Source organism: Terrapene carolina, unplaced genomic scaffold, assembly GCF_002925995.2.
Source record: "Terrapene carolina triunguis isolate 2854851 unplaced genomic scaffold, T_m_triunguis-2.0 Scaffold68, whole genome shotgun sequence".
In the NCBI taxonomy this organism is placed as follows: domain Eukaryota; kingdom Metazoa; phylum Chordata; order Testudines; family Emydidae; genus Terrapene; species Terrapene triunguis.
This window is the reverse complement of record NW_020664419.1, coordinates 81,732,259-81,757,778: the sequence shown is the minus strand read 5'-3', so window position 1 is coordinate 81,757,778 and position 25,520 is coordinate 81,732,259. Positions and strand designations below refer to the sequence as shown.

The 25,520-nt window shown below is 46.8% G+C and overlaps 1 protein-coding gene across 1 annotated transcript; it reads right to left on the bottom strand.

Annotated features, from left to right (window-relative positions):
* Positions 1 to 772: 772 nt before the first annotated feature.
* FAM234B (family with sequence similarity 234 member B) lies at positions 773 to 25,154 on the bottom strand. Its single transcript, XM_024193880.2, has 13 exons — positions 25,075 to 25,154; positions 18,893 to 19,285; positions 15,669 to 15,767; positions 13,743 to 13,931; positions 11,636 to 11,766; positions 10,690 to 10,837; positions 10,142 to 10,283; positions 9,379 to 9,522; positions 6,282 to 6,363; positions 5,963 to 6,118; positions 3,766 to 3,883; positions 1,822 to 2,045; positions 773 to 1,486 (listed from the first exon to the last, which is right to left on the bottom strand). Exons 1-13 carry the CDS (start codon positions 25,109 to 25,111, stop codon positions 1,481 to 1,483), a joined length of 1,869 nt encoding a protein of 622 aa, XP_024049648.1. The 5' UTR covers positions 25,112 to 25,154; the 3' UTR covers positions 773 to 1,480.
* Between the last annotated feature and the right edge of the window lie 366 nt (positions 25,155 to 25,520).

Sequence of the window (25,520 nt, the reverse complement as noted above, 5' to 3'; positions counted from 1 at the left end):
GCCCTCTCCTCAGCACTAAGACAAGAAGAACTGGAAGAAAACAAAGGGGACGTACTAGCTGGAGGAGAGAAAAATGCACCAAGCAGCAGCCAATTAGCCACTTTAGGGCTACAGCTGCTTGGCTCTGCCAAATGTAAAGAGCCAGCCCGAGAGAGGCATGCTGGGAAACCAGTTCCTATAAGAGGGCACCCTGCAGTGGGGAGAGTTAGTAGGGGCCAGACGTCACCAAGGAGGCGTTGTCACTATGTCACAGGAGGCTTTACGGACACACTCCAGAATCGGCGCACGGGCCATTGCACGCCCTGAGACACAGAGGTTACATTTCAAAGAATTAAAACATACTGGGGACAGATCCAGCTTTTGGCTTTTGCACTGGGAGGGAGGTCGGGGGAGAGTGATAATATAAAGCCTACTGTAACCCTCTCTTGATTCTGGGGCAGCTGTGAGTAGCACAGGTCCCCACTGTTAAGTCAGAGCAGCCTTCTGGCTATTCTAACTTATGTACCTGGTGATGGCCACAAAGGACCAAAACTGCAGCTGGGGATCAGTTCAGGAAAGGGTCTCCTGGCTCTACCCCTTGCCTCCATCCCCTCCTCCTATGCAAGAAGCAGGGGGGTGCAGAAAAGCCTCTACACCATCTGAGGAACCACTTCACACTGGTGAGATATTCCTGGGGCCACATATCCAGGCTAGAGTCTGCCAGAGGCACAGCACAAAATGGCTGCACTCCCCTGTACCAGAGGATCTGGCCCACTTCAGGTAACAAATGTGCTTTGGGATACAAACGGTGTGATGTTCTTGTGAATACTGGGCATGTTTCTATGGAGCTCTGGGCCTGCAAACAAAGCAAGGGGAAAGGGCGACCTAGGAATGGGAAGCCTCTCCACCAGCCACTTCAACCTGGTTGGGAGGGGCAATTGGAATGGGGGGGTGGAACCTTTCTCCTCTGGAGCGCACATTCCCAACCTGCCAAGGTCATAGAGGGCTGGACGGTTCAGGAGACTGGGAACTGGACATGGAAAAGGGGAGTGCCCTGGTGTCTGTAAAATAAAGAGGTAGGACAGCTGGTGGAGCGTCCATGACCAGCCCTGCCATATAGGAGCCAGGCAGAGGCTCCACTACAAAAATACAGAGATTAGTGCAGAATGGCAGGAAATGCTGGTTGGACACAAATGGGAGCTTCCTGGAACCAGTTCATAAATTAAACATACAAAAATATACCCATTTCTATTCACAGCTCTATCTCTCTGCCTTCTCATTGCCATGTTACCCAGAAGGAAGCATGCAGGCAGGGTGTGGGGGGGAAGGGGTCACACACAGTTGCTCCCATTCCACAGCAAGCGGGAGGGGGGGGACAGAGAGAGTGCTCAGTCCCCACTCCCTGGGCACAGCGGACGTCCTGAGGAATCGCCAAGCAGCTCCCCGTGCCCCACCTAGACCACACGTCCACCTGGCTATTGAAACCTGACGGGCCAACATGCTAGAACTGGAGAAAGAGAGAAAAGTCATCAGCCAGGACTCTACTAGCCCAAAGTCCAGACAGGGGACCCCTGCCTTCCCCATGTTTCCCACTGCCTTTCTACCCCTCCCCAGCTACCATCCCCTGTCCTTGTCCTGCTCCCAAGATTCCTCCAGTCCAACTGTCACGTCCTAACTACCAAAGCATCTGCATGCCCTGACAGTCCACTCAATTTACGCTCAAAGGGATGGCATCCTGCAAATGCCAGCGCAGAAAGATCCCCAACCCTTGTCCATGAGGGGAGGGGCACTGCCTGTCCGACCCCTGTGACTTAGCAAAGGATTCCCTCTGAACTGTCTCACCTTGTGAGGAAAATCAATAAACTTCAGCCTGGAGAGGAATCTCCTCACTTCCCCACGGCTGATTTTTGAGGTGGTCTCCCTCAGCGGCACCATTCGGCTCTGAGTGAGCATGGCCCACCGCAGGCCCAGCTTGCTGACCAACAGCAGGCCCGGCTGGTTTTCGGAGGTCGGGCTCGTTGTCATGGTGATGTAAAATGCATCTTTTTGGAGATCGTTAATTCCAACTGATTGATAAGAAAGGGAGAGAAAATACTGGCGAACACTGAGAAAATTACACCCTTCAGGCAAAAGCTTATAGTCTTCACTCAGCCAAGATTCCCACTGACTTCAGTGTGAGTCGTGTCTGGGTGGGAGTCTGTCTACAATGCAATCAGAGATGTGACTGAAGCACATGCAGACATACCCAAGCTAGCTCTGATCTAACTGGCTTCAATAACAGCAATGGTAGCCCAGGCTGGCCTCTTGAGTACGTACACAGGGCCCCAGACCAGGCTGTTCAGCTTGTGCTGCCATGGTTTCATTGCTACTGGTGCTGGAGCTAGCTGGATCAGAGCTGGCTCGGGTATGTCTACATGTGCTGAAGTCACACCTCGGACTGCAGTGTAGACAGACCCTGCGTAAGGACTGTGGATCTTTAGTCACATATAAATTTGGATCATTCTGTTCAAAAATCTTGAAGGTGAAAATCTGCAGTGGAAATAAATTGCAATGCAGATCAAAATATGAAGTTTGCGACTCAACTGGCATTTTTGAGTCTTACGCTGGCAGCTACGCATACTTGCATAATGTAATACACTTCTAAAGAGCCTCTCATTCCCAAATCTGAAGGCACCTTACAAACATTAATCCTCTGTACTCCTGTAAGTAGGCATTTTAGAGAGACAAGGTGGGTGAGGTAATATCTTTTATTGTACGAGCTTCTGCTGATGAGAGAGACAAGCTTTCGAGCTTACACAGAGCTCTTCTTCAGGTCAGTAGGCATTTTATTCGTTTTACAAATAGGGAAATGGGCATAAAGGGAGGGAGGGTAACAAACCTGTCCAAAGCCCCATAATGAATAGAATAATCTGAACAAAACCCAGGAACCATCATCTCCAATTCCCTGCTCTAACAACGAATTTACACTTACTTTCAAGGCAGCCATTTATTTCAACAGTGCTATGAATCTTAGAATCATTACACCACAGCAGACTTGGTTGTGGCATGTCTAGCATTGGGCCCCACCTCCTGGCACACCAGATTGCCAGTTCATCTAATCCCATATCTTGCCTCCTGCCACACCAGCCAGGCCATTGGTCCAACTGGTCTGGTATGCTCCCTTGGGTGTCCAGCTGATGCTCTTAGGAGGTAATTTAAACTCCCACATTCCACTGATTGTGTAATTTTGTATGGAGGCAAATCCAGGTTAACTATCAAAGGAAAAACTAATATTTAAACAAAGTACTTAATTTTCAATCACCTCTTCAAATGAATGAGGAGGAAGCAGAGCAGGTTCTACCACATAGCGCAGAATAGGTGACTGCCTCGGGCACAGTATTGGGGGCAGCAAGATGATTGGGTCTGATTACCCAGTTCACTCCACTGAAATCAATGGATCTACTCCAAAGTAAAACCAGTGTGATACCAGAATCAGGCCCTTAGTATTTATCATATGCTAAGAGTGATTTGGTGAGTTTTCTACTTGCCAGCCTATAGACCTGGTGTTGGGCAAGAGAGGAGGAGTGGGAGTTGAACCTTGGTGGCAGTTTTCACTGATTTTCTGTGGCTGGCCTAAACTTGGTGGACACCGAGAGTCCTGCTTATTCTGAAGCACAGCAAGACCCCAGACCATCTCACAGCCAACTTCTCCTTCAGAACAGGGAAGGATTTTTAACAGCCATTTGGCCTTCCTCAGTTTCCCTTTGAGATGAGACTAAGAAGCACCCCATGCCCTTGCATACTTACTGGCTGAAGCAGTCACTGTGTCTGTTACATTGGTGAGGTCCAAAAGGAGGGCAGGAAAGGTAGGGTGCAGGAGGTAGAGGTGGTGTAGCCCTGGACGCTTGTTTCTTGGGCCAGGCTCCTTTTGGAAAGAAAGGCAAAAAAGGGATGGCTACATCCTCCACAACAACTCCTGCTTTGGAAGGAGCCGCCATTTGCTGAGAACCCCCATCTTACACTGACTGGCATGAGCTACAGAAATCATCTATGACCTGCTGCTATAAAAATCTCAGTTCTTCTCCAGGATGGGCTCTCCTGCTCCAGAGAGAGAACCATTCACACATGAGGTCTCTCCCACAATGTTTTATCTCAGCCAGTCTCCCCTTTGATTGCACAGCTCTTCCACAGCAGCTGTCCCCAAACGGAAGAAGCTCTTTCTCAGTATGAAAAGGAGCCCCTGGAGGATGTCTAGAATAACGTGTGAGCCCAAGCAGCTTCTCTATGGACTCATGCCGAGGGAGGAGACAGGCAAAAGAAAGAAACATTCTGAGAACCCATCTCTCCTCCAGCCAGGGAAAACTGGTGAACTAGCTGAGAGGACTGGGACCAATGCTGTGAGGCAAAGGGGCAGCAGGTGAGACTTTGCAAATGCAACAGAAGCTCAGGAACTGGCACAACCATCCAGTGGGCAGGGACCAATGTAAGCCCAGCTCCTAGGAGAACAAGTCACTAGAGCAAACAAGAATCCCTTCCTCGGGCTCCTGTAGGCTACTGCCTGCCCTGAAAGGCAGCTCTGTAGAAGCCGTAAGGCAGCAGTTATCAACTTTCTTTATCTAGAACCCCTTTTGTGAGGCACTCCTCCTCCCATCCCTATGTCCCTTCACACCACGCCCTGGCACATTTCTCGTTCCTTTCCTTCACTCTCTCTGTTCTTTTTCCCCCTTTTTTGTCTTCCGTCTATTTTTTGCTTTTATATTTTTAAAATTCTTTTTGCTCTTGTTCTTTTCCTCCCTTGCCAGCCTCCATTCAAAAAGCTACATTCTCTTGGGTGTTGCCCTCCACTGGTGGCTTCATAGTGCCAGGCTGCGCCTGCTCTTGCAAGCATGCTGAATAGCAGAAAAGGGAGGCTTGGCTTGGCAGGCTGCTGTCTGAGCTCGTTCATGCAAGCTCTTCATGGGGCTGTCTCCATTAAGAACTGTCACAGGTGCAAGTGACGGCTGTGGTTTTGATCCAAGATCATGCAGCTTTTTTTGACTCTACTAGTTCTCCCTTCCACACTGCTTTCCCCTCTCCTGGACCAGTCTAGCAGCCTGCCCACCAAGCTGTGGAATGCTAGTTTAAGAGATTATGGAAGCTAAGCCCTGGAGTTCCTGGAAAACACACATTTAGCTGAACGTTCACCCTCCCTCCGCCCCGTCCCACACTCTTCCAAATAAAAGAGTTCTGGGCTTAGGAACACTGTATTCTTAGGAGGGAGCCCAATGGCACACTGTTCCAGTGACATTCGGACTAGGAAAGGCTTCTGCAGCATCCCACAGAGCTCTCTTACTGCTTTCTCCCCTAGACATACAGCAAGCCCTGCAGCCATGAACTACAACCACTAGGGGGTGAGACTCAACTGCTATAGACAATCACTGCAGAATTTAGACAGAACTGGCTTGAAGGCCTTGTACACTTATTCTCTCCCTTCACTCAGATACCATGGTGATGGCTGACTTTACTGGACCTTAGACAGGTGGAAGATTTCATTATGTTATTCCTCTTCGTGTAGATGTGGGTTTGCGTAACGCCATCAAAAATGCATTTCCTTCACTTCTGTTCTCCCTCTTGGCCTACATACACTTTATTCTCACCTTGTCTCCCATGTCAAAAACTAATACGTGAGGGGTCTTGACTGCGTTCCACATCATTAACAATGACAGCATGGATCTGAACTGCTGAACAGGTACAGGGGAGTTCACATTTGTGTGGAGCCTACAAAAATGGCAGCTATTTATGGAAAAATATTAATAATCTAGTAGTAGATTTAAAAACAGACTATGTGTATGTGTGTGTGTACATGCACCCTTCAGAATTTAGAACCAAGAGACCCCCCCATCCCATATGGAAGGTTTTAAGTTCAGTAACATTGTAACTGAAGAAGAAATAAGAAAAAGGGGAGAGACTGAATACTCCTCAGGCAGAAAGCTTCCAAGTGGGAACAGGGCTCTTTCTCGCTTACCAAGTTTTGTAATGCAGGCTGCATTTCGTCAGCCCAGAAGAGAAAAACAGATTTCTTCTCCAAAGTCATCACTGACAGTGCATCAGATTCCTGCATGTGACACGGGAGATCATAGCTCCAAACAGGGAGGCCTGATTTACCATCCACCACCAGCATCTGAAAACAGGGAGGGGGACACAGCGTGAGCACCATGAGCCATGGAAATGGGAAGAGACAGATGATTATGGCAGAGACTAGGGACCTTACAGCTAGCACATACCCTGTCCTCTCTTCTGTCCCACCACAGTCCTCCCCAAGTGGTAACTTTCCCAGGATTTACCTTTTTCACATTGTCGTTCCTCTGAGCCTGCACCATGAAGTCCAGGGTTTGGTCAGCATTGAAGTAGCCAGGGGCAGGCTGGCTGTGAATGTTGAGAAAGTAACAGTGACTGGAAAAGCATGGAATATTGAGCGAGACAATGCACCCGCTTTTAGGTAATTTTCCCCTGATTGACACTCATCCCACTGCTATTAACACAGGATTTGCCAGACCAGATCAGGCTTTTAATTCACCAAGCATAGTCCTTGACTAGCAGCAACCATTTGCCGTTATATCAGAGGAGGGAAAAATAACCACAGTGCTCCTAAGCAATTCTTCAGTGCCATAAACACAGAGGGAAATTCCTGTCTGAGTCATATGGTAATCAGTTTACCATAATGCAGCCTGACATTTTATTACCCTTTCCTTAGCATGCACAACTACACATTTGTATTAGCAGTCATAAAATTATCCAGACCTTCTAAAATCCATCAACAGTTTTTGGTTGTCAGACCGCCTGCGGTAGTAAGTTTCACAGACCGATTATATGATGTGTGAGGCATTATTTTTATCACATTACTCCTTGTTCCCTTATTATGGACCAGTGTGAGAAAGAGTCACTGGCCATTTTTTACTAAACCCTTCTTAATCTTTAATAGTTCAGCTCAAGTCCCCTCTCACTTTTCTCCTTCTATGCGATATAATTCTAGATTTGGATCTCTTGCATCATATGTAAACTCCTGAGTTTTCTAACCATCTTGCTTGCCTCTCTGGCTTTTGAATCTGAGTTCTATCTTTCTTAAAGTGGACAGGTCTGGACACAATGCTCCAAATAAGAGCAGGCAATTCTTCAATATAATATCACCACTGTATGTTCTGTATTTGCTCATCCCCTTTGTAGTGCACCAAGCATGCCTTTTCCTTTTTCATTGCCTCTGAACCCAGCGGCAGATATCTTTAAACTAGCATCAATGTTTCCCAAGTCATTTACCTTGGAGAATCCCGTATCTTCAAAGTACACTGGCATAAACAAAAAGTGGAGGCTACTTTTTGCCTGTGCATGTTACTTTACATTTATTTAAGGTGAATTTCTTCTGCCATCAAGATTCCTGATTCCCCTGTGGGTTTGAATTCATCTGGCGTTTTCCCCCAAACTGAAAATATACTTTAGGTGTTATCCATCAGTCAACATCAACTCCCACTTTCAAATCAGTGGTGTAACAAACCAATTCTGCCACCACACTAATTACTGGGATAGCCTGTATTAAACCTTCTCTCTTCTGAAAATCATCCATTTACAACACGATTTTCGATTGCTTAACCAATTTCTAGTCCACCAGACTTTGTCCCTTACCTTCTGGCTAGTGATTCTCCTTTATGATCTTAAAGGATCTTATCAAAAGCTGTTTGAAAATCCAATAAAATTCTATCGACCGGGCCACCTTTATCATTTATTATATTTTGTTACCTTTTTCCAAAAGGGCAAGATTTTCCCTAACAGAAGCTGTGTGGGTTTGACTCTACTGAGTGACACTTATCCAAGTGTTTTACTATTCTATCCTTAGGCCTTGTCTATGCTGGGGGGCTGTGCGGATTCCAGCCACCAGTGTAGCTGCACCAGTACAAAAACCCTAGGGTAAATGGGCAAAGCACTATAAACTGTGGAGCTTGTCCCTGATTGAACCTGGGATGTGTAAGCTGCACATTTGGAAACTGCAGCTTAGCCTGTCTCCCCTATGCCTGTGCTTGTATGGCGATACTGGCGGCTCTAATTGGAGCCAATCTCCAACGAAGACAAGACTTGAGAATTGCCATCACTATCCTTAGTAGTGAAGTGAGGCTTCCCAATCTGTTACCCCCAGAATCTTCTTTTGCTCCCCTTTCCAAAATTCTTTAGCCTTCAGGAATAGTTGCTGGGTTTAGATATTGTATGTCTGACATACCATCTCTCCTGCTGTTTCATGTGTGACACTTCCTGGCAGAGTTTGTACTTTGTGCTATGTTGTTTAAGCAGGGTTTTCATTTATTAAATGATATTCTTTTAGCCCTAATAAACTAATCCCCTTCTCTACTTTACTATGCATGTTTTGTTCCCCTTTTTACTCTTTGTATCTACCCACTGAGAAAAAAAACAACAGCTAATCTGGGCCTTTAGCACAGTGGTCCTGTACAGGCTGCAGGATGATTCCATGATCTATGTTTCCACCTTTATCTTTCACTTCATCTTCACCATTTTCCTGCATAAGTTTTGCAATCTGCCCTTTTCAAAGTAATCACTGTATCCTCGTAGGTGTATTGCCATCTATTAGGACACCACACCCAACTGTACAGTGATCGCTATTGGTTAATGAAGATTCTACACTTGCCTCCTGGATAAATTCCTACCTGTTAGTGAACAAAAGAACGGCCCTACTGGGTCAGACCAAAGGTCCATCTAGCCCAGTATCCTGTCTTCCAACAGTGGCCAGTGCCAGGTGCTCCAGAGGGAATGAACAGAACAGGTAATCATCAAGTGATCCGTCCCTGTCACTCATTCCCAGCTTCTGGCAAACAGAGGCTAGGGACACACTAAGTTCACAGTTGTTTCCACCTTTGTAGGTACCAAAACAAGTTTCTTGTTTATGCTGTCAACAAAGTACTTCTGCCATCTATGCCCAGGTGTACATTCAACCAGTTAATACTGGGGTTGCTGGGGAAATCACCTGTTGTTATTGTCCCAGGAGATTTTGCAACTTCATTAAACTCTTTGAGTGAAATATACCCCTGTGCAGAGGTCCAGCACAGAGCATATGCACCATCATCTCAAGGGGCTTAAGTGCTGCATAGACCACGTGCTGGCTGCCTGCACAGGGACGAATTTCTTCCTTTCAACATACTAAGATGGACGTCACTCTTTGAATCTAGTATGTTGGCGATTCAGTCTGTCCCTTTGTTTCATTCCTTTCCTCTCCCATTCTTCCCTCCCCACAGCACTAACATACCGACACACAAATGACTCCAGCTCCCTGGTATCCCTGCAAGCTTGGGGAATAATTCCAGATGATTCCCACAGGAGTGTGCGCGCCTGGAGGAGAGAAACAGAAAACGGAGACACAGAAAAAACAAAAGGGTAGCTAACCTATGAATGTCCTGCAGCTCCAGGTTCCAGCGGGGCTCCAGGTCCTCTCCTCGCAGCAGAGTCAGGTTGTGTTTTGTGGTGATGAGGAGGTCGCTGCAGTTAGTATCTGAAGCCATCACCATCTGCAGGAACTCTACGCCCCCGCTGGGAGAGGAAGAAAGACAACATGAGGCAATTGGGCTTCCCAGGTTTTATTTACTTATTTAAATAAAAACAGCCAATGCCAAGCTCTACGCGCCTTTGAATATGTGAGAGTCTAATCCACAGAGGTATGGGTTTTAGGTTTTTTCCTGTGACTGAATCCCCACTTCACCACCTCATCTAAATTGGGGCCTGCTGCTTTCTTCTTGTTCCCAGTCACACTAAAGGATTTCCCAGGCTCTGCTGGGCATTGAATCACTGCGTGGAGAATAAGGGACATGCAGGTCCTACACGACCCTGGCCCACTCTGCTGTGTAGACAGAGCTGCTAACTTGGATTCTTAATGATTTAGAAACACACTTTTTCTCCCCTGTGCAGGCATATTCCTATGCATGTGTGGCTGTAAGGGGGGAACAAGGGCTCAGAGGAACAAGAGGTTCCCTTTATAACACATGGCATATGCCCACTGCAATCACTGGAACAGGGAGGGAATTGGAGTTCTTGATGTCACAGGCATTGCCTAGGTGACTCTGATGGACAGAGATATTCAAGTGGAAGGGGAACCTCCAACAGTGCCCAGGCAGAACCACAGCTTAGCCCGAATGGAGAGACCACAACCCACCTGTAAATGTCAATGAGCTCTGATAAGTTGACAGATCTGCGCTTCTCCCACTCCGGCTCCTCCCGCTGCAGCACAGGAGGGAAGCTGTCACGGTTTCTGGCTTGGGCAAAGAGATCCCTCAGGGCGACTGCTTGGACATTACCTAACAGATACGTGACAGGGAGAGCAAAGATTGAGATTCTCACTTGTTGGATGACAGTCCTGAGAGTACAAGAGGCTGGGACCACTTGCAGGTGGATAGTGATCAAACAAAAGCAGGAGGAGAGTCTCGGCCTCTCCGAGAAGCACAAAATGTAGGAAGATGCGTAGGAGCATCAATGGCTTTGGAGAGCTCCAAGCCACTCCAGTCCTAGGAGCTCCAAGCAGGTATCACTGTTCCTGCGCCATTTCCTACACTGGTGTGGGGAGCTCCCATCTTCTCCAATCTGAGCCTCCACCAGTGGAAGGAATGGTAGGAACAGCCTGGCAGAGCTCACAGTGATCCCAGCTTTAAAATGCCTTAGAAAAGAGATCAAATGGAAGTGGCAGAGGCCAGTGGCCCATCTTACCAAAGCCAAACAGGATATAGATGGCTCCTCGGCTGGTAATGTGGGCTTGGGGGCCGATCAGTTTTCCTTCTCCATTGATGCTGTACTTCACGGGCCCACCCAGAGGGTTTCCCGTCTTACCCGATACCAGGATAAAGCACAGGTCTGGCTGCAAAGGTGACAGAGATGCAGGGAATTCTGGGAGTTGACTCACACACAGCAGAAAGCCTCTCTGCCCCAGAATGAAAAGCTCTGCCATTCCCTCCCCACACAGTAGCATGTATCACATGACAAATCATTTGGCATCTTTCTTCTTCCCTCCCACCTCCTCTATTTGTTTTCCTGTGTGAGCTAGCAGTCTTGGTCTAGTTCCTTATGTTACGATATCCTTGTCACAACCCCCCCCCCCCCCCCAATATGCTAGGCACCCTTGTCAGTAGCAGAGGTGTCAGTGAATGAATGGACTTTGGAGCCTGAACTCTCTCATCAACCTTAAAGGCAGTACTTTCTAAGTCATTGTGCACGGAGCAGCATAGGGGAAGTCTGCACCATGATTGACAGACAGGGACGTCTCTTCGATAGCTAAACAGAGCACATCACTGGGCTGTCAAATTGTCAGCTTTCACTAGTGCTCTAAAACCACTTTAAAAACAAAAGCAGTAACTGCTAAAGGGGGAAGCACAGGAGAGAGCAATTCTCACGTCTCAGCCAGTGGACAGTGATTAATTTAACAACGACATTCATTTGTCAGCTGATAAAAGATACAGACAATGTAATTACTACTTGATCCTGTTCTCTAGAGCAAGAGAAGGAAGGCAGGTTTGTACCTAAGGGGAATCTGAGGTAAGAAAACTACTTGGATGAAGGAATTTGTGCCCTTCCCCCACTACACTCTCTTTAGACCATGTCCCTGCTCCCCCTCCAAAGATTCAAGCCCATTCAGAGCTCTGGTGGGGATGTATCATACCTGGGTCTCTCCGATGGCCAGAACCACCAGATCTCCAACCTTATCCCCATCCAAATCTGGCAGCATGACGGCTGGTGCAGCCAGGGTCCCACTTGGCAGGTGGGCGGGGTTCAGTGTCCAGATGGTTTTCCCTATAGGAGAAGAGAACATCTGAGCACTGCAGCACGTCAAGAAAGCAGAATTCATGAGAATCCTCAGAGAGTCCAACTAAACCTTCCTGAAGGAGGAAGGGAGAGAAGACACTACCGCCCAACAGCATGAGTAACAAATCCAACCTAGAGCAGGTGGCTGTGGAATTCACACACAGTGGAAAGTGGAATTCTTTCCTCCCCATTGCTGTGAACTGCTTTTGAGTCACAGCCTGCCAATGCTTTGCTTTATTAGCGTTCTGACATCTTCATCAGGGTCTGGTTCTGAACCTGCAACTCTTCTGGGGTTCAACTGTCAGGATTAGATCCTAAATAAGAGAGAGGCTTTGCAGGACACCAGCTGTCCTAACTGGCCAGTGGTAAAGCCTGATTGCTGATGTCACAGCTATGCAGACACTCCCAGGGAATGGGATAGGAACTCATAGTTGGAGGGACAGATTTTGGAAATGGAAATCTGTGTCTGAAAAATTTCCAACAGGAAACAGCCCTTGTTGCATCTTTATCCTCTCCACATGGGGGGATAAAGGTATGTGAGCAGAAGTGATTTTAAACACGGTTTGTCAGTGGGGACCCGCGGAGGGGCCAGTAAAAGAGGATTCACAAATTTTCTAACTAAATTAAAAAACAAATTCAAAGTAATTCCAGATGCTCTCCCTGCCCTCTGAGTCCCTCTGCCAATTACTATACTTTTACAATCATATTTTAACATGCTTTTCTCCCTCTTCTGCTGTGGGAAAGCCTCCCCACCCCTCCAAAGTACAGAACAAAGTTAGGGCCAGATCCTGCAAATGCTTATGTACACAAGTAACTGTACTCACACAAGCAGTAGTACTGAGTTCAGAGAGACTACCCTGGCCCTGCAAACACTTATACATGTGAACAGTCTCACCGGATTCATTCATTACAACCGTTTGAAAGTCAAGCTGTGTTGGTTAGTTTTCATTGGGCACAGAAGTCATGCAACATTTCTATATTCCCTAACTAAATAAATATAACTCTCAGAACCAGGGTTCCACTGCAAATGCTCATTCAAGCTCCAAAAATATTCTCCAACATTTGCCTAAAATTCACTGTTCCCATGAACATTTCTGCTAGCAAATTCACTTGCGAGGATGTCCATTAAGAGTAAACATAAAAGGAACATAATCAAAATGACTAAAAATGCAATATTCGTTCAGATCTAGTAAATACTTTTATCAACCTAAATTCTCCTGAATCTGGAACTGGCTACAGCATACTTCCTCACCTCTTTCTCTAGATATGATGTTTAGCGCATCTGTGTTGTTGTGAAAGAGCTGCTGCATTCCACTCAAGAGGTGGCTACATTTCAGTGGTAGGTGAAATGACTCCTATATCCTTTATCTATATCACAGGGATGTTATAGGGCTACATTAATGAAGTGCAAAGGATTACATTACATATTATTCCTTCTAATTCGGTATTTGTTAACGATTAGATGAGGGGTTCTCAAACTTCATTGCATTGTGACCCCCTTCTGACAACAAAAATTACTACACAACCCCAGGAGAGGGGACCGAAGACCTAGCCCACCCAAGCCCCTCCGCCACAGGCGGGGGGGGAGGAGGGCGGCGGGGAGGCAAAGCCAAAGCCCAAGCCCCACTGCCCCTGGTGGAGAGGGGGGCAAAGCCAAAGCCCAAAGGGTTGAGCCCCAGGCAGGGGGCTTGTAACCTAAGCCCCGCCGCCCAAGGCTTGGGTTTCGGTCCTAGGCGGTGGGGCTCAGGCTTTGGTTTTAGTCCCAGGCCCCAGCAAGTCTAAGCCAGCCCCGGCAACCCCATTAAAATGGGGTCGCGACCCACAGTTTGAGAACCCCTGGATTAGATCATCTTCTGTATTACTCTGCAGTTTTCTTTTAGCTATGGACTTGTTCCTATGTTGCTACCATGGTGCTGAATTATTCAAGGTGATCGGTTCATCCACAAATTCATGCCTGGAACTACCTGAGGAGGCCTGGAGAAGGCTGAGGAATTTGGATGTTCCAGTCACAAGGCAGACAGGCTCAGCTGGGGCTGTGAGAGTCAGTCCTTTACACTGCACACTCCGAGTTTCTTCTGGAATGTGGCTGGACCACAGGGTGCTGCCGTTCACACCCGAAAGGGCCATCACAGTTACCGATGGTGTAGAAACACCTGCAGACACACAAGAGGGGCAGTGAGGTCCCTTGCAATCAAAGGAGAGAGAGGAACAAGGCAAAGTGATCTCAGGGGGACACTCCATTCAGTTATGCTGCTACTCTGTGCTGTCCCCAAGTGGAAAAGGTTAAAGTAGTTGCATTCAGAAGAATCCCATGAGTTTGGTTATGTCAGTCTCTTGCTAGCTCACAGGAATGGAACTGGCAGTAACTGTCCATAGAAACACCTGAAGTTACGTTTCTGTTCTTGGTTGGCAAAGGAACATAATATTTGCGCTACCCGAGCACCTACTGGTCCATTCAATTCATCACCCTAACTGCTGTCACACCAGACTAGACTACTGTTCTTTTTAATGCTTATTCTTCTGCTGACCAATGGTTAATGCTTAGAAGTTGCAACTACCCTTCTATTAGGAACCTGGCTAGTTATGCACAGGGTCCTGTATGTTCTGTGATTCTGTGGCAGCAGAATTTTGCTCCACAATCTTAAGTTTTTTCTTTTTTGGTAAAAAGCCCCCCTATGTTTCTAGCCTTCATTGTTGTGAAAAACACCTTGAAAGCATGCAATCAGTGTCAAACAGTGTTGTCTGCCTGAGTCTGCAGACAGCACAAAATAATAGCTAAATGGAGTATGAAGTAGCCCAATATGTTTTAATCAAATGTTGACTTTGATGCCTAATGATGATAAGTTTAAGGTCAGCCTAACATCAGACATACTGTTCATCTTTTTAGCAGAAACATCCAGCTAATGCGCTTATGTCACAACCCCAAACAAAGTCCCCACATCTTCCAAGGTGCTAAGAGCTCCACATGGGTCTTATCCAGATGGCAAAATTTCCAGCTTCTCCCTAACAGCATCTACAGTGCAGTGCCAGTACAAAAATCTGCTTCATGTTGAAAACTGAAAATGTGGGAACAGTGTAAAATAAAGAACCCGGGGAATACCACACAGGTTGAATGATTCATTTTCATATTTAATTCAGTATAATCACAATTTTTTAATTGAAATGAACCTGCCATTGGATTTTCTATCTACTGCACCAGAATTCCTTGGACTCCAGGGACCCTGCAGTGGAATTTACATCTCACTTGTAATGGAGTACATGGGGTCTTACTTATGTAGCACTATGCCATGGGGGAAGGGAAATTTTCCTTCTTATCTGTATTCCTATTACACCAATCATTGTAATTAGACACCAGATATTGCCAATACACTCCAGCATAATGGGCCCTTGCTTCTTGACTGTGTCTGTGGGACTGGAACAGATTTCATGTTACTACAAGATGAAGGTGGCTGTGGAGATGCAGTACAATGACAGCTGGGAAGCTCCAGAAACAGGAAGCTTGGAGCAGTGGGAAACCAGCAGAACTCAGTGACAAGCTAAGTTATTTCTAGACTTCTGATGGGGTATCCCACGTGTCATGCAAATGTTAGCAGAGAAATGAAAAGCAGCCTGCTGAGGGGGAGTGGGCTGCTTAACATTAAACAGCCAGGTGTGGTAAAATTACTACTGTCAATCAATATATCAGCTGGGACTTTCACAGCAGAAGTGAGCTGTTTTAAGGAGAGATCTGAAGGAGAACAGCATGGCAGCTCTGCAGATGGTTAGGGTAACTCCTCTCATTCATAAAGGCTGGCAGGGAGAAAATAAGAAAAAAATCATTGGACAACCCGACAAAAGAGCCATCAAGGCTGGCATCCCTGGCGAAGCGAAGTTGGCAGTTAAAATCTTACCCAATACGCTAGCATTCATCAGGGCTGTGAAGGAGAGCAAGATGTCCGGGAGCCCATCACCATTCACATCAGAGAGCTCCAGTGGGAACAGCACTCCACCTGTGACAATCAAAGCAAATCAGGAGCTGCTATCAGAATGGCTGCCAAATCCACTCTGCACAATGGGGATGAGGACAACCATGAACGAAAAGGGGTCTGAATAACCAGGCATCATGGAATCCACAGGAAACCACCGAAGCAGCACTATTCATAGAATCATAGAATATCAGGGTTGGAAGGGACCTCAGGAGGTCATCTAGTCCAACCCCCTGCTCAAAGCAGGACCAATTCCCAACTAAATCATCCCAGCCAGGGCTTTGTCAAGCCGGGCCTTAAAAACCTCCAAGGAAGGAGATTCCACTACCTCCCTAGGGAACTCATTCCAGTGCTTCACCACCCTCCTAGTGAAATAGTGTTTCCTAATATCCAACCTAGACCTCCCCCACTGCAACTTGAGACCATTGCTCCTTGTTCTGTCATCTGCCACCACTGAGAACAGCCGAGCTCCATCCTCTTTGGAACCCCCCTTCAGGTAGTTGAAAGCAGCTATCAAATCCCCCCTCATTCTTCTCTTCTGCAGACTAAACAATCCCAGTTCCCTCAGCCTCTCCTCATAAGTCATGTGCTCCAGACCCCTAATCATTTTTGTTGCCCTCCGCTGGACTCTTTCCAATTTTTCCACATCCTTCTTGTAGTGTGGGGCCCAAAACTGGACACAGTACTCCAGATGAAGCCTCACCAATGTCGAATAAAGGGGAACGATCACGTTCCTCGATCTGCTGGCAATGCCCCTACTTATACAGCCCAAAATGCCGTTAGCCTTCTTGGCAACAAGAGCACACTGTTAACTCATATCCAGCTTCTCGTCCACTGTAACCCCTAGGTCCTTTTCTGCAGAACTGCTACCTAGCCATTCGGTCCCTAGTCTGTAGCAGTGCATGGGATTCTTCCGTCCTAAATGCAGGACTCTGCACTTGTCCTTGTTGAACCTCATCAGGTTTTTTTTGGCCCAATCCTCTAATTTGTCTAGGTCCCTCTGTATCCAATCCCTACCCTCTAGTGTATCTACCACGCCTCCCAGTTTAGTGTCATCTGCAAACTTGCTGAGAGTGCAGTCCACACCATCCTCCAGTTCATTAATAAAGATATTAAACAAAACCGGCCCCAGGACCGACCCTTGGGGCATTCCGCTTGAAACCGGCTGCCAACTAGACATGGAGCCATTGATCACTACCCGTTGAGCCCGACGATCTAGCCAGCTTTCTATCCACCTTACAGTCCATTCATCCAGCTCATACGTCTTTAACTTGGTGGCAAGAATACTGTGGGAGACCGTATCAAAAGCTTTGCTAAAGTCAAGGAATAACACATCCACTGCTTTCCCCTCATCCACAGAGCCAGTTATCTCATCATAGAAGGCAATTAGGTTAGTCAAGCATGACTTCCCCTTGGTGAATCCATGCTGACTGTTCCTGATCACTTTCCTCTCCTCTAAGTGTTTCATAATTGATTCCTTGAGGACCTGCTCCATGATTTTTCCAGGGACTGAGGTGAGGCTGACTGGCCTGTAGTTCCCCGGATCCTCCTTCTTCCCTTTTTTAAAGATGGGCACTACATTAGCCTTTTTCCAGTCATTCGGGACCTCCCCCGATCGCCATGAGTTTTCAAAAATAATGGCCAATGGCTCTGCAATCTCATCCGCCAACTCCTTTAGCACCCTTGGATGCAGCGCATCCGGCCCCATGGACTTGTGCACGTCCAGTTTTTCTAAATAGTCCCGAACCACTTCTTTCTCCACAAAGGGCTGGTCACCTTCTCCCCATACTGTGCTGCCCAGTGCAGCAGTCTGGGAACTGACCTTGTTCGTGAAGACAGAGGCAAAAAAATCATTGAGTACATTAGCTTTTTCCACATCCTCAGTCACTAGGTTGCCTCCCTCATTCAGTAAGGGGCCCACACTTTCCTTGACTTTCTTCTTGTTGTTAACATACCTGAAGAAACCCTTCTTGTTACTCTTAACATCTCTTGCTAGCTGCAACTCCAAGTGTGATTTGGCCTTCCTGATTTCACTCCTGCATGCCTGAGCAATATTTTTATACTCCTCCCTGGTCATTTGTCCAATCTTCCACTTCTTGTAAGCTTCTTTTTTGCATTTAAGATCAGCAAGGATTTCACTGTTTAGCCCAGCTATGTCATGTCCCTCCCCACACGGCACAGCTCCAGCACTGGGCTCAGCCAAAGATCCAGCAAGGGCCTACAGGAGCCAGCAGAGATGATTATCTGCACCCACTGCAGTGATCTGGTACCACATCTGACTGGCTTCTCAGAGCCCAGAAATGGGAGGAGGAAAGAAGGAAAAAGAGTAGAATCACATCGGGGCCTAACAGAATCACGTCACCGATCATTGCTGTCTCAGTGGAGATATCAAGCGGGGAAGCACTTTAGAAAATACCACAGATTAGCTAGCTATTCTATGACTGTTTGAGGAGAGACAGAGACCTCGGAACATTTAAATTACTGATTTATAGATTTAACAGGGAGAGAAATATGCAGAGGAAACAACTTTAGTTAAGCCAATTTGCATACACAAAGGAAAATCCATTCCTCCCCACCCCAGGCGACGCGTCATGTCCCGCCCCCGAGATTTGCTGCTTGGCTTGTACTGAGCATGCTCATTAATACTGCTGAAGCCGGCTGACCTCACTCTGCCCCCCCACTATTGGCAGGCATGTGTTGTCTCTACCTCCCCCCACCCCATGTGAATGGAGGAGCTTGTGGAGTGCAATCTCTGGATAGGGAAGTGATGGGGACCAAAGTGGACTAGCCCATCTATATCTGGGGCAAATTCCAAAATGGGTAACGCCATCCAGGCAGAGGGGTGACATGGGAGGAGAGTCAGAAGAACCCTGCTATTTTTTTGGCACTGGAGAAAGTAAGACCTTATTAGACAACAGAATGTATCTCCGACTGGCCCGTGATATGTACCATATAGGCATCAGAGGAAGGCTGGGTGCATCAGCCATATGCCTGTTTATGGCCTCAGAGCATCTGCAGTGGTGAAGAGGCTTAAGTTGCTGCTCCTCTGCTCTAAACAAATTCTCCCAAGTGGGTCTTTCCCCCACACCCAGCCTGTGAGCTACCCCCTTCCCAATCTCACACAGCTGCTGTTCCTAATGGTCTCTCACCTGCTTCCTGGCCTAGGTTGCGGTTCCAGGTGTTATGCAAGTCTCTGGGAGGACAAGGAATGAGAAAGGCGCACACCAGCACCAGAATCATGGAGATAACCATGGTAAGCAAAAAGACTGCTGTGCGCAGGTATGGCATCAGGGAGGAGGCTGCCTTCTGCTCCAGGCTGCCAGTGGCCTCTGCAGGGTACCCATCTGGGGCACTCTCTGATAGCCGCTGCTTTGTCACCTCGACCTCCACTTCTGAGTCTGGGTCCTGCACTTCCTCCAGGGTGCTCTTCCCGTTCTTGACTCCCCCATTCTTCTGCAAGCTGAGCACAAGGTCATCTTCACTCTCATCGCTGTCAGCCTGAGTGAGGGGGTCATACTCCCCTAGGTCCGGGCTCTTTTTTCCTGAGGAGAGAAGCAGGGAGAGAGAATCAAGCATGGCTGGTGGGAAGGAAAGAAAGAATAAGATCTCTGCGCTTTCAGGTCCCAAAGGGAGGAGAGTGAGAGAGAGAAGACAGGATGTCTGTATTTTGTGTCTACTCAGATGATGGGCATGGTTGGAGGGGATGAGGTGTAAGGGAGAAGGCGGGGTCCATGCACATCCACCTGGTCTCAGAGTGAGGGCTACAAGAAAACAGATCCCCACAGTTTAGTTCCCCAAGGCAAAAAAACAATTCCAGGATTTGCTTAATTTCCTCTAATGCTTTCCGGGTCTGTAATTAGAAACAGTTCCATGGAGCTATCGTACTATATCTTTAGGCTTGGAAGGATTAGAATCTCATCGGTATACAGTGATAAGTGCTGATTTCATTGTACACACACAAACCCATGAAAAAATATTTCCATCGATAATAACTGAAATTTACAGAGAAGCAAAGTAAGAAAAATGCTACTTGTGAACTTATTAGAGTTTGGATTTAAGGATATTACCTTGTGTATTTTGAAATGTGATGTTGACAATTTGGGTTTGAATAGTTATAAAGCTTTAACTTTTTCAATCTTGACATCTAGTGTCATTAAACAATTATTGGTGGACCCCCACTAATGTCGGATCCCCCCCACCCATAATTTTCCACACCTGTGAAAATGTAAATTGATAAGAATAAAAAAATGCTTAAAAAAAACATCGATATTATCTGTCAACATTTTAAAAAATAAAAATTGAATTCTGCCAACCCTACATATCTCCATGCTTAACCCTCTGCATACCTAAGTCCCAGACTCTCCTCAGCAATCTCCTAATTCAAAGCTCTAATCATGAAAGAGCCCTTCCTCACATGGTAGCCTTTACAGTGTATCCATGGCAGGGTCCTCTCTCTATATCTCATTTTTCATCTGCTCCTCCTCCCTGATCCACTCAGTGATGTCACAATCTAAATTTCTGTGACACCATAGCTGCTTCCATGGGAACGAGCTGTGATGCCAGATGCTAAACTGTGCCTCAAGTGTTTAAAGGAACACTTTGCAAGACATAAACAATATATATATGGTAATTGCAAAAATGTGTATTGTATCCAGCTTCCGATTCTATGATGAATGGGAATGATCCAAAGAAGAGAAATCAGAAAGTTTTAGGTTCTCATGGTAATGTTAATTCAACCCTACTGCTCAGAAGTAATTTTTCCTATTTGTTTTTCTCTTTAAATGCACAGCTTAGTACGTAACTGTCAAGTTGTTAAATGTATAAAATATGCAGTCTGTGCTACACAGCAGAGTTAACATTGCAGCAGCCATCCTTAAATTCTTCAGTTTGGAAAGATTCTAGCAGTATGAGCAGCCAAACCAGTAATCTCTCTCCAACTAGTAGAAATGCTGAAAGTGCACCCAGTGTACCATAAAAGAACCTTCATATTTTCCTTTCTTCTTTTATGTTTGAAATTGTAACTTTAATGTAAACGACAGGATTTTTTTAATGTAAAAGCCAATCAAATAACACTGTTAAGTCACAGTAAATCCTTAACTGCCTCACTCACAGCCTTAGCTAAGGCAACATGGGAGCGCTGTTATAGTTAAGGCTGTGTCACAACTTCTGTATAAAAGTTGATCTTTCTAAGTCCTCTAAAATCTACATGTTTAATCAGATTCCTTTGAAATTTTGTGTGCCTCAGGACAGTGCAGAGTAGGATTAGTGATCCAAATTTGGGGTCATTTGACGAAGGGATTCCTGATTTACAGGATCCTCCAGAAACCCAGTTTCCTTCTGCTGCCTTGTACTGTTAAACTGAGAGGTATTAATGACTGGTTGAACACAGACCTCACTGAGACCGATGGCTGTGAACTCACCCTTCAATTAACATACCGAAGGGTAAATTAATCACAAGCCCCCACCTAAAACCAAATGAGTTTTGGACTGAGTGGCCAGAGATTGCTGCAATCTGACAGTCATGGATGGCAATTTTATTTTGGAGGAAATGTAATCAAAGTTTTTGAGGGGAAAAATAGACATGTGAATGCTTCCAGAGAGGGGAGAGGAAGTGGGGGAAAGGGATTTGGGGCTGCAGCGAAGAGGGGGGGTTATTGAGAGGGAGTTAAATGAGGGCAGGTGATAGAGGAGAGTGGTTGACGGCTCAAGCGAGGGAGAAATGGAGGTTGGGAGAGTGGAGGGGTGGGATACTGGGAAGGGGGATGTGCGGGGGGAGTGGCAGAGAAGGGGATGGAATAGGGGCAAGGGCACCTGTCAGCCCCACATTCTCCCCTCCCATGTGTGTGCCCAGATTGCGGGGGGGGGAGGAAGGAAGAGCTGGAACCACTAAGGCAGTCTGAGCCCCCCATGTGAGCTGGGATATGGGAGGTCTTGCCCCTCTGGTGTCAGTACAATAATTGCAGGACATGATATGGACAACTGCCTAAATGACTCCTAACTCCTATCTCCAGCTTATCTTTTCCTGTTCAGAAAACTAGGAAATTCAATGGCAAAAATCTATCTTGAGGCAGAGTTAAGGTTGCTTAGTGGGATGTTGTCCCCTCAAAGAACACTGAGTTGACCAAAACTGAAAACTTCTGAAACCCAGGAAATGCACAGTTAAGGTTACGGCTTTGGAGAAGGTGAGAAATGAGGACAGGTGTAGGCAAACCTCGGATTGGTGGTTTGAGAAAATCTGTATTTTACTAGACACGGGGGTGGGGAGCAAGTGGCTACTTGCTGATCTCAGGACAGATGAATGTGGTGTTTCCAAAGGCACAGAGGTTTGGAACTGACAGCACAGGTACCTTGACTCACAGGCGCTGGCTTCCTCCTTTCCACGGGGGTGCTCAACCCCCCCTCTGCCCCCGGCCCCGCCCCCCCCCCTTCCCCCCCGCCTCTTCCCCCCCAGTTCTGCCCCCTCCCCTGAGCGGGTCCCGTCCCCGCTCCTCCCCCTACCCCCAGCGCCTCCTGCACGCTGCAGAACAGCTGATTGCGGCGGGCGGGAGGCGCTGGACAGGAGGGGGGAGCTGGCTGCCGGTGGGTGCTAAGTATCCACTAATATTTTTCTGTGGGTGCTCCAGCAGGTCAGGCATCCATTAAGGCCTGTATTAAAACTACATGAACATTATGAAAAGTTTAAGATTTGCCAGTTTGAGAGATACCAAGCTATCACTGATCTCTTGGCCAATAGCAGTGGGGTTTTTTAGCACTGGTTTTAGAGTGAAGAGAGCAAATCCTGAACTTTACACCACTGTAATTTTCAATGCTTGTTTTTCTTGATTATTAAAAAACAGGAATCTGCTTCCAATATTCTTTGAACCCTCTTTGGTGCCATACTTTGTTTTCTATTTTTTGCTCTTAGGAGTTGGCTGATGCCACATATACATATCTAAACCCTTAGGGAAATAAGATAGCACATATTTGCGAAATTAATGAAAAGTGAAAGAAAAAGCAGCTATAGGAAAAACAGTTCAGACTTTTCATGGCTGTTGAAAGCTACATTTTGACTATGTGTTAGTCACACAAGTAGGGTCTTAGGTGTACAAATAAATTTGAGCACAGATACAAGGATTATTTTTGTAAATCCCCTTGAAAGGCCTTCGTTCAGCTAAAAATAGCTTACTTTGTGTACCCAAATTAATGTCTTCCAGTTGCAGGTGGATACACATTATTAGTTATGTCAAGAAATTTAGGGAGAAGTTTGTCTTTGCAGTTGCAAAATGCCCCTTTGCTCACATATTTATAACTCTCCCATTTTGAACTTTTATTTTTCCCAAGTAAACAGCTTTGAACAACTGTTCCATCCTGTTTAATCAAACAAACAAATTGTTCTGTAAATGAAAAAAAGCACTAAAGCAGAGCTTCAGTTTGGTAGAAGACCTTGCCCTGGATTGATTAATGCTTGAGGTGGGGCCTTATAGGTGTCATCACGGTTGGTCCTCATGGGCCAGTGGAGGAAGGCCATGTCAACTGCCTACTGGGTTCCACTTCAAAGCCATGGGAGCACTAAGAAGCTGGTGAGACCCAGCAGGAGGGAGGAGCTCCAGCAGCCAGTAGCTGGTGTGCTAGTTCTGTTCCAGTTTTCCTGAGTGCAAGCAATAGACATGAAAGTTGATGGGGCACTTTCCCATTGGTTTAGTATTGCCACCTGTATTGGCTCCACCCGTTTTCTAACAAAACCTTGGCAGCCTGTTCTACAGTAAAATACAGACACTCAAGAGGTGTTTTCAGTAAAATTCCCTTTTAATGTTCTCACAGAAATGTATAGTTGACTGTATCTACGCCTCCGAAAATACGTGCTTCTCTAAACTAATAGTCCCTTTTCCTGAATATCCTATTACCAGGGTATAGATATATTTCTTCTCTCCCATTTTTAATACAAATGATAAAATAGAGATTACTGGAAATTATACAGACAAATTTGGCAGGGTTTTTATATTTACCCCGATAAATGTAGAGACAGAACTTGAATTTGGAGCCTGATTTAGAAGAGTAGGTTATTTATAGGAATGACACATACTAGCGAACGAGACAAAGACAAACATTTCTTTATCTTTTTTAGGTATTCATTCTCCTTCATATATTTATTTTTTTACACGCTGCATTAGTTTACCGCAAAAGGTATTTAAAAGGCAGCAATTTAAACATTGTTCTAACTCTGTTCAAAATCAAATATGTTCCACAATAATATGAGCTGTAGGAAACGGAGAGCAAAGTATTGCAAAGAGTATGCAAAAATGTAATGTATCAGAGGGGTAGCCGTGTTAGTCTGAAACTGTAAAAAGCAACAGAGGGTCCTGTGGCACCTTTAAGACTAACAGAAGTATTGGGAGCATAAGCTTTCGTGGGTAAGAAACTCACTTCTTCAGAACACCAAGGGAGGAGAAACTGCTTCTGTAGTTGGATAGCCATTCACAGTCTTTGTTTAATCCTGATCTGATGGTGTCAAATTTGCAAATGAACTGGAGCTCAGCAGTACTGTTCACACCTCAACTGCTAGCAGAGCACCTCACCCTCCCTGATTGAACTAACCTCGTTATCTCCATACTGATTTATACCTGCTTCTGGAGATTTCCATTACTTGCATCTGAAGAAGTGAGGTTCTTACCCACGAAAGCTTATGCTCCCAATACTTCTGTTAGTCTCAAAGGTGCCACAGGACCCTCTGTTGCTTTTTACAAAAATGTACTGTTACTTAATCTCAGAATATAGTGCTATAAGAGTGCATGACAGGGTGCAGAGAGACTAAGATATTCAACAGAAGCAGTGTCAGGGGCATCCGATGAGCAAATGGAACAGCCCCGCCATTGGCTTCCAACTCAGCTCCTACTCCCCTCCCTTATGATCAGTGATCCCCTCTTTCCCCCACCCTTAGGGGCAGTGACCCCCCCTCCCCACCTCAGGAGCAGTGACCACCCCCACCTCCTCCTTCTCAGGAGCAGTGACACCCCCCTCTTCTTCCCCCCCACCTCAGGAGCAGTGACACCCCCCCTTCTTCCCCTCCCCCCCACCTCAGGAGCAGTGACACTCCCTTCTACTTCCCCCCACACACATCTGAAGCAGTGACCACCCCCACTTCCTTCTCCACCTCAGGGGCACTGACACCCCCCACCCCCGAAGCTCCCCGGACCCAGATGTCCCTGAGGGGGTCTCTCCCTCCCTGCAGAAAGACCCGGATGTTTTTGGCCCCCGAGGAAGGCGCGGGTCGGTCCCGGCCCCCTGCGCGCAGGGTCCCGCCGAGTTGTTCCTGCCCCGCCCTCGGCCTGTCCCTGCGGAGCGAGCTCCCTACCTGGCAGCTTCAGCGCGCGAGACAGCACCGTGGCCATGCTGAAAGCGCGCGGTGCGCATGCGCGGCGGCCCGCGGCTTGCTGGGAAGTGTAGTTCTCCAGCAAGGTGGTCACACAGGTTTACGCTGCACACGGGAGGCGTGGGTGTAGGCGGGGCGGAGCGGGGCAGAGACCTCTGCCGGGCACACGGAGCCCTTGGGTCATGTTCCCATTGCTCCTGGTAGTTGCTATTGTTATATTTCTCTTTCATTGTTATTTTAAAGTTGAAGCTCTATTTTAAAATAAAACGATGGGCGGTGGGGGCAAGAACCACCAGTTACATTTAACGTGGGACTCCCCTCGGCTTCTCTGTGCGAGACCAGGCTCGTCGCTGTACAAGGTGCAAAGACAGAACTGCTGATCTCTGCCCTATACAGAGAGACAAGGATCAAATGTCAGGCACACTGAG

What these genes read in the sequence shown, in the direction of transcription:
- FAM234B (XM_024193880.2), bottom strand. Translation starts at nt 25,111, where the DNA reads ATGGCCACGGTGCTGTCTCGCGCGCTGAAGCTGCCAG. An exon ending in CCTTCTCCAGGCCTCCTCAG is followed by an intron (nt 11,767 to 13,742) that starts GTAGTTCCAGGC and finishes CTTCTCCTATAG; the next exon opens with GGAAAACCATCTGGACACTG. An exon ending in AGCCTGCATTACAAAACTTG is followed by an intron (nt 3,884 to 5,962) that starts GTAAGCGAGAAA and finishes TCTTTCCAAAAG; the next exon opens with GAGCCTGGCCCAAGAAACAA.